We start from the raw sequence: 14992 nt of genomic DNA on the forward strand, positions 1-14992 counted from the left end.
TGCAAATGAGCCCCAAATCTATCCAGTTTAAAAAATATATATATATATATACATATATACTTTTCCTAGGTAGTCTTGTTCAGCCATACTGCTAATTGTTTTCTGCTTGTTTCCGTAACGTAAAATAAATGCAGTACGGACTTGTTAATAAGATCAAACTTGATTTTCATGTGAGAGCGAGGGGTCCTTAAAATCAGACGGAAGGATTGAGTAGCAACTTTGAGTTTTCACAGCTCTGAGTCTGACATTCACAAGCTCCAGACAGCCCTATATCAAAGTACATCTGGAGAACAAAACTGTTTTGTCTTACATGTTTTTTAGGTGTCACTCTATCTGCTGCCCTCCACAGTAGTTGACTTGTTTCAGCAGGGGTCTGCCTCGCTCTCGATGGGATATTGCACCTAAGACAGCTTAGTGTGCAGGTTGTCAGATGTTTTGGGAACCTCGGGGCCCTTTTTTCCTGCAGTTTTTGTAGCAAAGTAAGTGCTGGAAATGCCTTTGAACATACATTTGCCGTGTGGTTGTGAGCAAAAAATGAGAATTTTAATGGAAAAAAAAGATAAGTCATGTCAATCTGGTAACTTTCTTGTTTCTCATCAATAAAAGAGTTAAACTTATCAATGAAACATGAGTTGCATTCATCAAGCTCAAGTGAGAGGGTGAATCATTTAGAGTCGATTCCAAAAGGACTTTTTCAAATAAAACCGTTTCCCCCAAGAAAAAAACACCTTTAAGTAAAAATTAAAGTCTTATTTTCTAAGAACAGATATGGAATAGACAAGAAAATGTATCCATAAATAAACCTCACACCCTGATCACCCACAACATTTAAACCAGCTGCCTAATATTGTGTGACCCATCTGGACGTTTACACTGGGCTTTTTGGGGCATCATGTGGTGTTTGGAGTCAGATTCTCGGTTATTGTGGATTGCTTCGTGAAGCCGCTTGTACGGGGCTTCATTTAGCACACAACCTGGAGCCTCGACTGGATTGTGTTTGAAGTTTCCTGAGAGGTTTTTGCGGTGTGACGTTGCATGTTATCCTGCCGAGGGAGGCCGCTGCAGTCAGTGGTTGCCACATGAATGCCAGGGCACTCTGAAGAGAAGACCGGTGTTATTCACTTCACCTGTCAGTAGTTTTAATGTTGTGGCTAATCTGTGTATATACTAAAACCCACACAAAATCACAATTGCCAATTTTTTTTTTTTTTTTCACCAGTTAGGAAAATAAATAACTGTAATAAATACTTCATGCATGTGTTGGCTAAGTTTCCAAAACCCACAGTTCATGATTATTTCTTCAGTACATGATAAAAGAAAATGGTCCCAGTTCAGAGAATTGCACAGTACTATAAACAGCACCCATGACCAGTTGGTCACACAGACCAACACTGTGTTAACTGAGCATATGTGTGCTGGCCTTTGGCAGGACATAAGTCCTTGTACAGTACAGTTTTGTGGAGAAGATGCATCATTAAAATCCTTCCAAAAGGCACAGCTGTGGTTTATTTTTATGTTCCTCTTCAGAAAGGTAGGTATGTAGATATCCAACTCCTGACAGAGGTCAAACGAGTGTAAACCCCTGGAAAGCCAATTCGCCCACATCCGTGTCCCCAGCTGGTCACTCCGGCAACAAACCACTTACCAGAGAGGTGGCGACAAGTCAGCGGGCCTCCAGAATCTCCCTGAAAGATTGAAAAGAGTAGTGAGAAAGTTTAAAAGTGCAGTTATTTTAATATACATCAAGATCATTGCAAGGCTTGGAGGTCATCCGCAAATAAAGTAGGATATACTAATTGATCAAGTTGGAGGTTTGAAGCAGTAGAGTATTAAAGTAGAAGCAGGTACAAGGAAAATGTCACTTGGATAGCTTTTGAGATGCCGGGTGCTTTGACCGAGACAGGAATGCATGAGGGTTTACTTACATAAGAAGATTAGAGAGAGGGTGCAATGTGGGGGGTCTGTATTTTTAAGAAAGAAGTCATACTTTTACATCAGACAAGCATCTCCCACATTAGTGCAACACTTAGTGTTTTTGCTTTCTCTATTATAGTATTTCTCAGAGCATTCCCTACTCATATGCATTTGCCTTTTCCAGAGGAAAGTTCTGCAAGTCTTAAAAACCTTTAAATAATAAAGGTCAAAATTTCCTTTTATGCTTTCTCTGACCTGGTTAATTGTGCTCTCGTGAAAGAGTCACCTGAGGTGTGGTCTGACTTCCCAGAGCCCATGAGATCTAGTTTAATTATGGTCCACAGCCTCAAAGCTCAGAGACTGCCAGGACCAAAACAAACCGCTTATCTCCAGACCACTTCCAGGTAAGTAAAAAGTATTTGTCTCAAACAACATATCTTACCAAACAGGTGTCTCTGCCGCCCTCCATGAGTCCAGCACACATCATGTTAGGGGTCAGCACGTCTCCATAAGAACTTTGGCAGTCTGCTTGGTCAATGACGTTCACTGTAGCTTTCTGCAACAGGTTGGTCAATGATCCTAACGGAAATGAATTATCCTTTTTAGCACCTTATGCATTTTCACAAAAACTACATATGACTGCTACCCTTAAATATGGCTTTAGCTGTGGTGAACTTTGCCAAACTAGATTCCTTTCACCTCCTTTGTTGCAGTTTCAGTGATAGATAACTTAGAAACTCACCATCTGCTTGACTGCATACCAAGAACAGACAAGTGAAACACAGAGAATGTTTGAAAATTCTGAACCATTGAGGATGTTTCCTATCATATTTACTTGTGAGCGGGCTAAATAGCACATGGATATCCATGTGAAAAAACGTGATTATAGAAGAAAAAAACCTGTTGTCACTTCTATCTTTTTTAATCTTGAGTAGAGTATCTAATTAATGTAGAATCTATTTAAGGGCTCAAATTATGTTAAATTAGACTTTTTTTTTTTTCAGGGGTCTTCCGGTTTGTTAAACCCAATATTCAAAAACACATTTTTTTTCTTCTCCTTCGATACTTTGATGCAGCACCTCTTGCCACTTTATATCTAAAATGCTTAATTTCAGCTCCTGCACCGAACTGATGTTAAGAGCCAGCAGGGATGACAGACCCCCTTGCTGTGTCTGCTCATGTCACCTGTGGCCGGAAAGAAAATAGCACTTTAACACAACACAAAGACCATGTCCAGCGTTCAGCTTGGATGTATCATTTTGCATGGAGAGAGAAAGTAGTGGCAGTATGCCATAATAAGCTTTGAGTTTTCCAGTAAAGTCATTGAAGCTGGTTTCTCTTCAAGCAGTTGGGTTTGATCACTTCCCATGACCATCTTAGTGTGCAAAGTATCTTTTGGAGAGATGAAGATGACAGATAAGAAAGAATTGTGTTGACATGCTGATTTAGAGTTTTCTCTCTCCTTTCTCGTGGGGAATGCACTCATTTGCTACACTTTACAGCCAATGAGAGTGATCTCACTCACTGACAGACCTGGTGCTGATCCTGAAAAAACGTTGCTGGAGTCGGACAGTGCAGACAGTACCCTCTAATAAAAACTCAGTTTGCTCTGCTTGGTGAGCTGGTTGGTCAAAAGTGGCGGTATTCAACGCAGCTGCTCATTCTTTGTCTGAGGCGTGTCGAATCAGCCACTAGGCATGAGTTATGCAAATGTGTTTCTCGGTGATGTTGTTGTGCACTAAAGGCCAATCAGGAGCTGTGTCTTCTGTCTGAAGAGATTTACATGCACAAAAAGCAACATAGTGCACCGAATAAAGTTCAAAACCTAAAAAGCATTATCCATCCCTTTTAATCCACAATGTTTATCTTTATTTAATTTCTCAGTTAAAACACTCCACTGGGAATTTTTTTTTTTTTCATGTGGTCAAAAACTATTCCCTGCAGAGGTGGTTATGTTCTGTTGGGTTTGTTTAACACGTTATCTCATTTATTTCCTTTGGAAACCAGGACATGGTGTCAGTGTGAGTCTACAGCTCATTTCTCACCTCCTTCCCTCATAGATCCCCAGCCTGTGATGTAGCACTCTGCGTTCTTCAGGAAGCGATGCACTGGTGAGGGGAGACACACAGACTGGATGGTGTAAGACATGGGGGCTGGAACTTGCAGCTCCAACAGAGCCACATCATGGTCCATGTTGGTGCCATTGAAGGCCGGGTGGATGATCACTCTCTGGAGGGGAATGACCAGAGCACCTAGCCCAGATCGCAGAACAGATCCCAGGCTTACAACCCAGTTAGTGGGACTGGGGTCACTGTGGGTGTGTGGGATGAATGGATACTGTTATAGCAGGACTGATACCATTCACAGTGTAACGATTCTTCAGAGAAATGTTTGTACCTTTTGAAGCAGTGTGCTGCAGTCAGTAACCACTTATTGTGAATGAGTGTGGCACCACAGCGGTGAAGTCTCTGATACTGGAGACTGCCAATCCAAGGCCACTCTCCCCTCCGAGCTGTCACTCCACCTACAATCCTATGAGAGCCCAGTGCAGGACGCACACCACACTCTGGCACACAAACACAACTCAAAAGCACGCTCTTTAACTCCAGCAAACACTGCTCTGTATACACATGAACTTACCACAGTTTCTTTCATCGGCCTCACCGGGGCAGTCGGGGACTTTGTCACACTCTGGGTTAACTTTGTTAATGCACAAAGTTGAGCTACACTGGAAGTTTCCACTGCAGTTTGAAGCTAGAATATACAAGCAAAAAAAAAAAAAAAAAATTTATGGGACTCCGTTTATGCTGTCACAGAAGTAATTATTGCTCTCGTCTTAATAAACGATGAATGAGCCCATGAATTTGTGTAAATTCAGGATGATGTTACCAGGTGATACAGGTGCAGAAGATACAGCAACGTCCACAGTCCCAGGCACTGGACCAGAGGACCCTTGTGTCGCTGGAACTGGCACAGTCTGAACAGACTGGGTATAATCTTGGACCAGGCTGGGATCTGTGTGCTTTAGAATCCAGTTTCGGAGCCTGGTGACACGGGAATAAACCCCAGGCTTGTTGATCTGGGCACACCCCACACCCCAGCTCACCACCCCAGCTAAGAAGAACCTCCCTGGCGCCCCCTCACACACCAGAGGCCCTCCGGAGTCGCCCTGCACATAAAACACAAGACCTCTGATCTTATAATACAGGAGCTGATGGAACCTGTGAAAAACTTGCAAGTGATTATTTGGTAAGAGTCCACTGAAGTTAGCTTTAACTGCAGGTAATAAGAGTTAGTTAGACATTACTGGAACTTTCTGCAGTCTTATAGATAATCCTTTGCTGAGGTGTAACAGCTTTTCCTCTGTACTGTCGTCATTTAAAGCACATAGAACAAAAAGCTGAGACGATGGCAATAGATACTGTCTGCAGGGCTCTTTTTTAGGGTGGGAAAAAGTATAAATGTACAGATTTCAGTCACATCATCAGTCTACAAATACAGACTCTGCCCCAGGACAAGGAAGTACTGTCAGAAAATGTCACAGGATAGCTCATGCTAAAAAAAACAAAGTTATGTGAGCTGTTGTCACAGAGCTGCTGAGAGGTCACCGACCTGACATGAGTCCACGTTGCCCTGCAGGAACCCAGCACACATCATGTTGTGAGTAACAGCACCTCTGTACACAGATGATTTGTTGCACTCCTTGGAGTCGATGATTTTCACCACTGCTTTCTGCAGCGTGGAAGGCACCTCGACTGAACGACAGAAGAACACAGCACATATCAATGTCTCATTGTCTCTTCCTGATAACTACTACTTACTTGGTACTTGGAATTGAAGTCCGGCCACATTGCTGAAAAAATCTTTAATATTGGAGAGACGTTTCATGGTTTACTAACAAGATACAGTGCCTTTCAGTGTAGCTTAAATTTAACCTTTTTTTTTCTAAAGAGGGAAATACAGTCTGTCCAGATTTTTCTTCTTAGACTGGATGACCGGACAATTAAAAGACATTTGAATAATATCTGCCTTGTTGCTAGACTCAAACAAAGTATTAATAGCTGCCATGCACTCCTCCATCTGTGACTAACCGAAGCAGACTCTGAGAAAAATAATGTAATGTTTTTGAACATAAAAGCACATAAACTTCATTTAGGAAAAATACTGCATTTGGGGAAGAACTATGATCTATTTACAACTACAACTGATTTAAGTCTGGCAGAAAGCTCATTTTTGTTCTAAATGTCTAATCTTTGTTGTGAGGTATATGCACGCTTGCAGACTCACTACTAAACTGGTCCAGAGCGCCCCACCCTGACACCATGCAGCTCTGACCGGTCGCAAAGACGTGAGATGGGGAAGGTATGCAGACAGGCTGGATGTAAGAGCTGAAGCTGAGAGGTTTCTCCATCTCCAGCACCGTCACATCATTGTTGGTGGTCGCGGGGTCGTAATCTGGACACACTATTATGGTCTTGATGTTAACTATTTGGGAGACTGACTCGTGGCCGCTCACCAGTTTGGCCCCAACCAGTGCTGTCCATTCTCTGGGGTCGTTCTCTCTAACACAAGAAAGGACACAAATCGTGGAGTATACTATACGATAAAACCATACATGAAAATGGAGAATATGTTTTTTCCCTTTTTATTGTGAATACAATTCTTAGAATGGCACATACAATAGCAGAAAGAAAGAAAAAAATGACAACAATTCATGCTTACCTAGCGAAACAGTGTGCTGCGCTGACCAGCCAGCGCTCGCTGATGATGGAGGCTCCGCATGTGTGCCTTCCATGGAACCTCAGACTGACCTGCCACGGCAGCTCCCCTTGCCGAGCATCCTCACCACCCACCACCCGACTTCCCATAGCGGGGCGTGTACCGCAGGCTGAGAGGGATCACATGGGTTTAGGTGGAGCGAATGAGTGAATAAAGGTGAGCAGTAAAGGCATGTTTATAGTCAGTATCAACGTAGTAGTCTGCTGTAGTTCGTAGGAACAATGCATGCTTAATATCAACTGAAGAAGGAGGAAACAAAGAGTTATGGAGCCACGGCGGACAACGATGCCTTTTACATGCTGAGGAATTGATTTTACCACAACGAGCTTCATCAGATTTGTCTGCACAGTCTGGGACGAAGTCACACTCTGGATTTAACTTTGTGACACATTCTCCGTTGTCGCAAGTGAAAGCATTGTCAGGACACCGGGCTGGAGGATCCACATGAAATGAGAGGTAGTAAGATGTGAATAGAAGAAGAGGGCATATGCGTCAGATAAATAAATAATGAACTGCAACAACATTTTAGAGGTATTCAAAAAACATGGTTTGAGGGTTTTTTACTAAATGCCTCTAGATGGAAAAGGAAGTCTTATTTCCTGAGATAAATGGGAAATCTGAATTGATTATATTAGCTCAAAAACATATCATGACAATCTTAAAGGGATAGTTCGCCTCTTTTGACATGAAGCTGTATGACATCCCATACTAGCAATATCGCTTATGAACATTGACTTACCCCCTGCTGCGTCCTGTGAGCCGAGTTCCAGCCTCGTTTTGGCGCTGACAAAAGTAGTCCGGTTAGTTGGCTGGGGCCACAAAAATAAAGCGTTTTGCTTCTCAAAACAAAATGCTTTCAAAAGAGTAATACATTTGCATCACAAAATCGTTCTCCAGGAAAAAGTCAGACCTCACAATTGTTTGGCGCTCTTTTCTCTCTACCTTCGTATCACTGTGTGCTGCCACTTGCCGACAGCCGCGCCTGTTACGGTGTTTACTGCTCGGAAGCAGGGGACTGCTCGGTCTGCTCTTCGGTCTGCACGGTCTACACAGCACGCAATGATACGAAGGGAGAGAAATAGCGCCAAGCGATTGTGAGGTCTGACTTTTTCCTTCACAACGATTTTGTGAAGCAAATGTATTATTCTTTTGAACGCATATTGTTTTGAGAAGCAAAGCGCTTTATTTTTGTAGCCCCAGCCAACTAACCGGACTACCTTCGTCAGCGGCAAAACGAGGCTGGAACTCGGCTCCAAGAAAATATTCATAAATGATATTACTCGTATGGGATGTCATACAGCTTCATGTCAAAAGAAGCGAACTATCCCTTTAAAGAGGGCTGCTTCTGAAAAGGTTTCAGACTGAAAATGGAGGCAGTGATTCAGTACATTTCAGATAATACCACAAGGTGTCAGAGCCACAGAACACCTGCAATTGATGAGCAATTTCATAATATTTGACCCAATATGAAAAAAGGAATCTCATTTAGAGTTCTAAGCAGGCGTGAACAAACACTTTGAGCATTAACTCACCTATCCGCTCATCTCCAATTGCGTAAAATGACTTCCCACTGGCTCCTTTAGGAAGGGCGAGAAAGAAATTAGATCCTGTGAAGACTGTGGAAGCGTTGAGACAATGCGCTGTCACTTCCACTGCTTTCATCTATTGCAGTGCCACGGACAGCACTGGAAAAAATCTAAATCTTACCAAGTATATTTGTCTCATTGAGTATCTCATTACACTTGATATAAGACACAATTGCCTAACAAGTACCATTTCAGCAAGATATAGGGACTTGTTTTAATACACTACATCTTGAATATCTTGTTAAGTGAAAAAGTCGTGTTTTGAGTCATATTTCATATGAAACAAGCTTTTCTTTTTCGAAGAGGTTTTTAAGCTAATTTCAAGATTACTTTTAACTCAAAAGTCCTAAATATCACATTTTATTTTAAAAAATCTTAACAAGCCAATTTTCACTAGTTCCATTGGCAGATTTGTTTGCTTATTTCAAGCAAAAACATCTTGTATTTGTTGTTTTTCTTACTTATTTTTGGAAGGGCATTTTTTCCAGTTAGCCAAATGCTGCAAGCACAGTTTTCTACCTAATAAGAAGATAGCGTTGATCTGTCCAAACCCTGGCACCTCCATTGGTTTCCCATGCATTACTGAGCTGAGTCCTGCTCTTAGTAGGTCTCGAACAAAGTTGTCTGAATACTGCTGGATTTTAGACACCGTGAAGACCAGTCTAAATGTTACCATCACGTCACCATTAATGTTACTGGGGAGACAGGAAAAACAGATGATGTTGCGTTTCATTCACCAGACACATCTCTTGGGTAAATGACCTCGCTTCAGCGCTCACCTACCCATAGGCAACAATCGTGCAACCATCATAGTGATGTGAGACAGATGAAGCAGTGAAGGTATCTTTGACCTAAAAGACCAGAAGAATTTAGTTTAACATTTGTTTTCAGGGATATATTGTAATTTCCCAGTGTTGCAATTCAGCGCTCACCTTGGACGTTATAACTGAGGAAAGTAAAATGGAGAAACCAGAGTTCTCATTCTGCAGAGCAGTGCTATACTTCAGGCCTTTCAGCTCCACTGTCTCCATGAAATAATGCGGCTCCTGCACGAGATATGCTGGCAAAAAAAAAACAGGGAAAGTATTAACGCTCAAAGAAAGTTTCTGTAAAAAGTATGGAAACAGAAGTTTGCTTGATTTGTTTAAAAATGGACTTTACATAGTTGTTTAAATTATCTAAAAAAAAATAAATTATGCACCGTTATAACTTCTGCTTAAAAAATGTGATTTTGTTGTGAATGTCACATTACTGTGCACAGACTCACCTATAACAAGGCCTACAAAGATGCCTATGATAAGGGAGAAGAGGAGGCAGACTACGAGGGTGCTCCTGTAGCAGTTGGAGCTGGAGGGAGCAGGCGACGCCCCTGAAGACGACCAGGACCCTTCTCCTCCTCCGCCATCCTTCTTCATGTCCATGTTAGAATAACAGCACTGACCTCACAGCTCACAATCAACTGTCCCAAGTCTCATAATGCTTGACACACAAAATGATCTGTGAGTCATTAAAAAAAATCTTGAAGCCACTCTGCAACATCAAACATGTAAAAAAAAAAAAGATGCAGCCTTAATTGAAAGACCTATTTGCATAATGTAGTGACATCCAGCAGTAAAAAGGCATACTAAAACTAACTAAACACCCCCCCCTCCCCCCCCCGCTCTCTCCTCAAGCATATAGAAAATAACTCCAGCATACAGAAAACACTAATCGTTCACTGTGTGTCTTGTGGTAAAGGATGAGGAGGATGACCTGTGCAGTTTGTAGATGTAAATAGTACTAAAAACAGCTATAATTATATAATTATTTAAATTCAGTTCTACACTCATCAAATATCATTACATTTCTTTTCTTTAAAAAAAGATCAAACTAAGCATTAAATGTCAATTTTCAATTGCTGCTGGGAAAATCGCCTGTTGCCATTGAGCCGATTAGTTTGCATTGACAAACTTACTTATTCAAATATTTCCATGATATAAATAATTACATTTAAACGAGCATAATCAAATAATGGTCTCTGTTCACTATATTAGTTACCAATAAACATACTTTTTTTTGTATAAAAAACATACTTTTTGTAAAAAAGTTTTAATGCAGAGAATATTAGATGTGGACAAATTGAATATTTTATGTGCAATGCAAAGTTCCTTTTACTTTCAGTTTGCCTGTATAATGGATTAGAAAAGACATGTCCCGATATAATAACTAATTCCTTATGCAAAGGCAATTAAAATTAAAGTAAAGTGTATTTACTTTAGTGCTGAGACAAAATTGGTTAATTGGTCTTTTTTTTTGCATATCTACACCTCAGCAGTGAAAAAATAAACATAATCTATGCTACCTTTTTTGGAGGATGATTTAAAAGTAAAAATGAATGTGCTCCAACAGGTCAGGGCTCCCCCCGCAGTAAAATCATGTATTGTTAGTCGTGGTAGAACACAAAGTGTGTGGAAAAGAAACACATTATATATTAGGCACTACATTACACAAAAAGTTACACTTCAGTTTGAATAAGATTAAATGTATTATTTCTATTAATGTAATCAGAAAAGACTCAAATGTTCTGTCACGTTGAACCGTGAACCCCCTAATTATACATGGTAGTAATTTAAGATGCACACAGTTGGGGAAAAAAGGGGGGAAAAAGTTACTAAAAGCATGTCGATGCAGAGCATTGTGGAGGGAAATAATCCGTGCTGTATAGAAGTTAATGCACATATTAAAGGGATTAGGCTTAAAAACATCAGCAACAATTCCGCGCAGTAGACTGAGGTTGCTTTTGGTTGTGCGTAAAAGACACCAAGGAGGCCATGATGCTCAGCAATCACAAACCAGTTTTGGAGAAAAGAAAAGGTCACAACATAACTTTTCTTACGTTTTACGCACAGCTGAATGCCAAGGGTGTTACTCTAAGTACGGTGACTCCAGAGGCATCAGTCTGTGCAGAGATAAACCAAACAGACTTTATGCTCCGAACTAAGCAGCCGCGCTTACCTCTTTCCTCACTCATTGCTCTGAACACCGACGCTGACTACACTCCACGGTTCACGGAGCGCACGGCAGCAGACACACGGCTGGAAGACGAGGCGAGGCGGCCAAAGGGTCCGCTATTTGTTTCACCTGCTCAGGGGCGTGCCGCGTCCGTCCCGCTGGTACTCACCCTTTCTGTTTGCTTTAAGAGGTTCACTTTAGCCTTAGAAACCCCCGGCCTACTCTAACTCCATCCGCCTTGAGCCCTTTGGTCACACCCCGGTGTGCACAGGCGTTTCTCCTGTCATCTGAGAACTCCTTTAGTCTCCAGGCAAACATCAAACACCCGCTAATCTGTCATTTCATTAGAATGTGATGATTAAAAAAAAGGTGCATCAAAATATCTGCATGGTACTCAGTGGAGCCCTGCGCTCCGTCCAACGGGTTGCGGGCTTCATTGACACAGTGACTGAGCAGCAGAGGAGGGGCGAAGCCTCCTGTAATCCTGCCTTTAGATCCTGAGCTCACAACACCTGATAAACCATCAGTCCTTTCATCAGGATTTCAGCTTCTTTGGAATTTATTCAATACCAACAAATCTGTTTATTTTCAGGTAAACTGGTGGCATGTGATGAGGTACTCTCGAGGAAAATGGTGTCCATGTCTCGTGTTTTAACAACAGCCTCTCATCTTAAACCACTTTGATCCATCCTCATCAAAATAGAAATGATCAGTGTTAAACCTATGCCACAATTCAATCTTCCAGCCTCAACCCCCCACACCCCAAACAAACAATCTAAATAAGCAGTTACAAAATTTCCCCACCCTGTCTAGTGTACCTCTGACTTAAAGCAGTTAATTCCACAGTTGACTCTTTTTGAGTGTACAGACGGGCTTAAACTGCTCATCTTCTAAACACAGAAACTCCCTTTATCCCTTCTAACACTTTCAAAGATAACAGATTTGTCTGTTACTGCATAATTTTTTTTTTTTTTTTAAAAAAGGATGGTGCTGTATCCAGTCCAGTGATCCGTCAACAGATCACAGGCTGCTTACATGGCCCATCGTTTCCAACCAGCAGGTGGATGCGACGTCTGTGAGGGGCTTCCAATGGCCGTCACTCTTTTTGGCCGACACAGCATGGACTCAGGGCTGCAGAGGAACATATAATCACACTAGAGGGGCAAGTGGACAGTCAACAAGCAGCTGGCCTGTTTCACTCGGGATTCATGCATAAATATGTTAAACTGTTTTAATTAACCGTTTATTAACTTAGCGGTAAGTTCTGCATCCACAGATCAGTGTACTGCCACAGAAGAGGAAACAAAAACAAACACAAGACGCATCATAAACAGGATTTTCCCTTTATTTTCTTATAAAAAGAAAGAAACAAAAGAAAGAACAATAAAAAGTTTACTTATAGATAAAAAGAAAAATGGAATTAACACTTCCTAAACATACAGGCTCTTTACAACACAAATCTGCACAATTTGCCCCCCACGGACAGAAATAAAGTTGAAGAGCATTTGAACATTATTTTGCTCATGATTCTTAACTCAAGACAACAGCTTTGTTGTATGAACAATAACTGTACTGCAAGTATTAAAACAAAAAGTAAAACAGCACAAAAGATGGAGGAAAAAAAAAAAAAAATAAATCATTTACGCATCACTTAGCAGCCTGTCAGTTAGCCGTCTTGCTGCTGTACGAAGGGGTTTGGTATAGCCTCCATGCCATCCTGAGGACAGATTAGCACCACAGAGGTTCCTCTGCAGACCACCAGCCCCAGCTGCCTGGTGTCCTCCGTCAGCTTCAGCTGATCATCTGGATCTGGACACAAAGAGGCACGAGGGGTTTACGTTTGTATGTCATGCAAAAAGACTTTCATTGTTTTGGGTGTCTTCTTTCCAAGGTTTTGTCTCTGGTAAGCCATCTCTTTGTCTTCCTCCGTTTATTACAGCCACGTGTAATGTAGCCTATAGCGCCTCTTGCTAACATCCTTCAGTCAATTTCTTAACTTTGAACTCGGAAAATGAAACCCACACGATGCTCCTTTTGTGTTAAGCGACATTTTAAAATGCCGCGGAGGGGAAGAGAAAGGGTAACTAGTAGCTTACTATTTCACAAAAGCCCCTTCAAATAAATATTTAATATAATAATTTGAAATATTTAAAAAAAAAAAAAAAGCTGTTCTGAGAGTGGAGTTGTTCAGCAGATAGATCAAAGCACTCATAATTTTTCTTTCCCACTAAGACAACAACACCCTGAGAGATGAAACCCACACCATCTGGAAAGTGCTACAGAGCTCTACAATTCTGCACCTCCACGCTGAGAAACAGCTTCTACCCAAGAGTGTTATCACCCCTACACATCTGGACTGATGTTACTCCCTTTCCAGGTGCGTCACATCATGCAGCGACTTACATCATTCATTATGCGACTCTACTGTGTGATGATCGCTTTTAAGTGCAGGGCAACGAGTTTTGTTGCATTTTATTTGTGGACTGACAAACATTTGGTATGTAAAATAGCGCTGAAAATGTCAGGCGCATCAGTGTAATCAATACTAAACAAAATTTTGCAATTGTGTCTGTTTAAAAAAAAAAAAAAAGAAAAAAAAGAAAGAAAAAGCCCTCAAATCAAATAGGGCCGTTTTAAACAGACAGCACACAAACAGCAACCCATCTTAAATCAGTCCTTCACTTAAGATTCCTTCACTCTTGTGTATGGGTCTTGTTGCTTTCAAATCAAATTCTCATTTCAAATAGAAGAAAAATAATTATTAAGAAATGGTTTGGGGGGGATCAGATCACTAAAATACTTTTTTCTAATAAGGTGAAGTGGAAATGTAGCCTTTGATCTATTTCTTAATTTAGAAAACTTTAAGCAATATTCCAATAAAAACTTGATGAGATTTGATTTGTTTCAAATACACAGACAAAGTTTTTTACTTATCCTCGAAGTTGAATTTGAGAAATATCCCCAACATTTATTACAGAAAATATTATAATAAATATCCACTTACCACGCATATACTCGATTGTTCCGTCCAGCACCAGGTTTAACAGAGGGTCAAACCCTTTCAGGACACCGCTGGCTGAGAGGGAAAAACAGTGTCAAGTTTGCACAAATTCTGACCAATTCAGGAACTGTACATAGGCTACGGTTATTACATCCACTGCCTAAACTGGTTAGCATTAGCCTACTAGCACCCTTAATCCACATACCTTCTCGTCCTCCTTGAAACTTCACACGAATCGGCTTGTCGATGTATTTGGACAAGTCAAAGATGCTCTCCTTCTTCTTCTTTTCTTTATCCTGCAAACAGAAAGCGGCATGTTGTTTTTATGTCACATGCAAGCTCACCGCTCACAAACAAAACTTAGCTGGAGCTTAGCTTCGCCTTGCTAACCAAGTTAGCAAATGTACAACAAAAACACCTTCTTTAACTTTGAAGTAAAAATATTCCCCAGCCTGGGTCACCGTTAGTGCCCATCAATAACATTGATAGTGTTACTGGGTACAACAGTACAAAAGATGTTTGAATGGAGGGTAACACACTACGAACTCACCGCCATGTTCGCTGTGTGACCCGGAAGTTTAACTATGACCCGAGAAGCGTTCTTCCAATCAAATCATTGAGCGCACGTAGCTGATGTCATCACTTAAAAAATGCTTATTTAAAGTATGAAAGTTTAGTGTTGCTTTTTAGTTGAATGCTCTTTAGTTTGATAATGTCCTAG

The 14992-nt window shown here is 41.1% G+C and overlaps 2 protein-coding genes across 2 annotated transcripts; both read right to left on the minus strand.

The window, feature by feature from the left end:
* Nucleotides 1-1523: 1523 nt before the first annotated feature.
* On the minus strand, nucleotides 1524-9700 carry tmprss9 (transmembrane serine protease 9). The gene is made up of 15 exons (XM_075484368.1): nucleotides 9547-9700; nucleotides 9212-9339; nucleotides 9063-9130; nucleotides 8799-8974; nucleotides 8226-8270; nucleotides 7011-7124; nucleotides 6637-6802; nucleotides 6202-6476; nucleotides 5527-5669; nucleotides 4804-5083; nucleotides 4555-4668; nucleotides 4312-4480; nucleotides 3960-4225; nucleotides 2357-2493; nucleotides 1524-1685 (listed from the first exon to the last, which is right to left on the minus strand). The coding sequence occupies exons 1-15, from the start codon at nucleotides 9698-9700 to the stop codon at nucleotides 1524-1526; spliced, it is 2397 nt and encodes a 798-aa protein (XP_075340483.1).
* Nucleotides 9701-12597: 2897 nt separating this feature from the next.
* Nucleotides 12598-14897, minus strand: lsm7 (LSM7 homolog, U6 small nuclear RNA and mRNA degradation associated). Its single transcript, XM_075484370.1, has 4 exons — nucleotides 14822-14897; nucleotides 14477-14567; nucleotides 14275-14346; nucleotides 12598-13079 (listed from the first exon to the last, which is right to left on the minus strand). Exons 1-4 carry the CDS (start codon nucleotides 14825-14827, stop codon nucleotides 12937-12939), a joined length of 312 nt encoding a protein of 103 aa, XP_075340485.1. The 5' UTR covers nucleotides 14828-14897; the 3' UTR covers nucleotides 12598-12936.
* Nucleotides 14898-14992: the final 95 nt, after the last annotated feature.

Source organism: Odontesthes bonariensis, chromosome 15 (assembly GCF_027942865.1).
Source record: "Odontesthes bonariensis isolate fOdoBon6 chromosome 15, fOdoBon6.hap1, whole genome shotgun sequence".
Classification (NCBI taxonomy): Eukaryota; Metazoa; Chordata; class Actinopteri; order Atheriniformes; family Atherinopsidae; genus Odontesthes; species Odontesthes bonariensis.

Bases quoted from the DNA above. Each gene is read 5' to 3' on its own strand.
- tmprss9 (XM_075484368.1), bottom strand. From the start codon at position 9,700: ATGGACATGAAGAAGGATGGCGGAGGAGGAGAAGGGTCCTGGTCGTCT. The intron at 6,803-7,010 runs GTAAAATCAATT...GATCCCTCTCAG, and splicing joins ATCTGATGAAGCTCGTTGTG to CCTGCGGTACACGCCCCGCT. The intron at 6,477-6,636 runs GTAAGCATGAAT...TTCTTGTGTTAG, and splicing joins GCAGCACACTGTTTCGCTAG to AGAGAACGACCCCAGAGAAT.
- lsm7 (XM_075484370.1), bottom strand. The intron at 14,347-14,476 runs GTATGTGGATTA...TTTCCCTCTCAG, and splicing joins GTTTCAAGGAGGACGAGAAG to CCAGCGGTGTCCTGAAAGGG. The intron at 13,080-14,274 runs GTAAGTGGATAT...CTTTGTGTCCAG, and splicing joins AACAATCGAGTATATGCGTG to ATCCAGATGATCAGCTGAAG.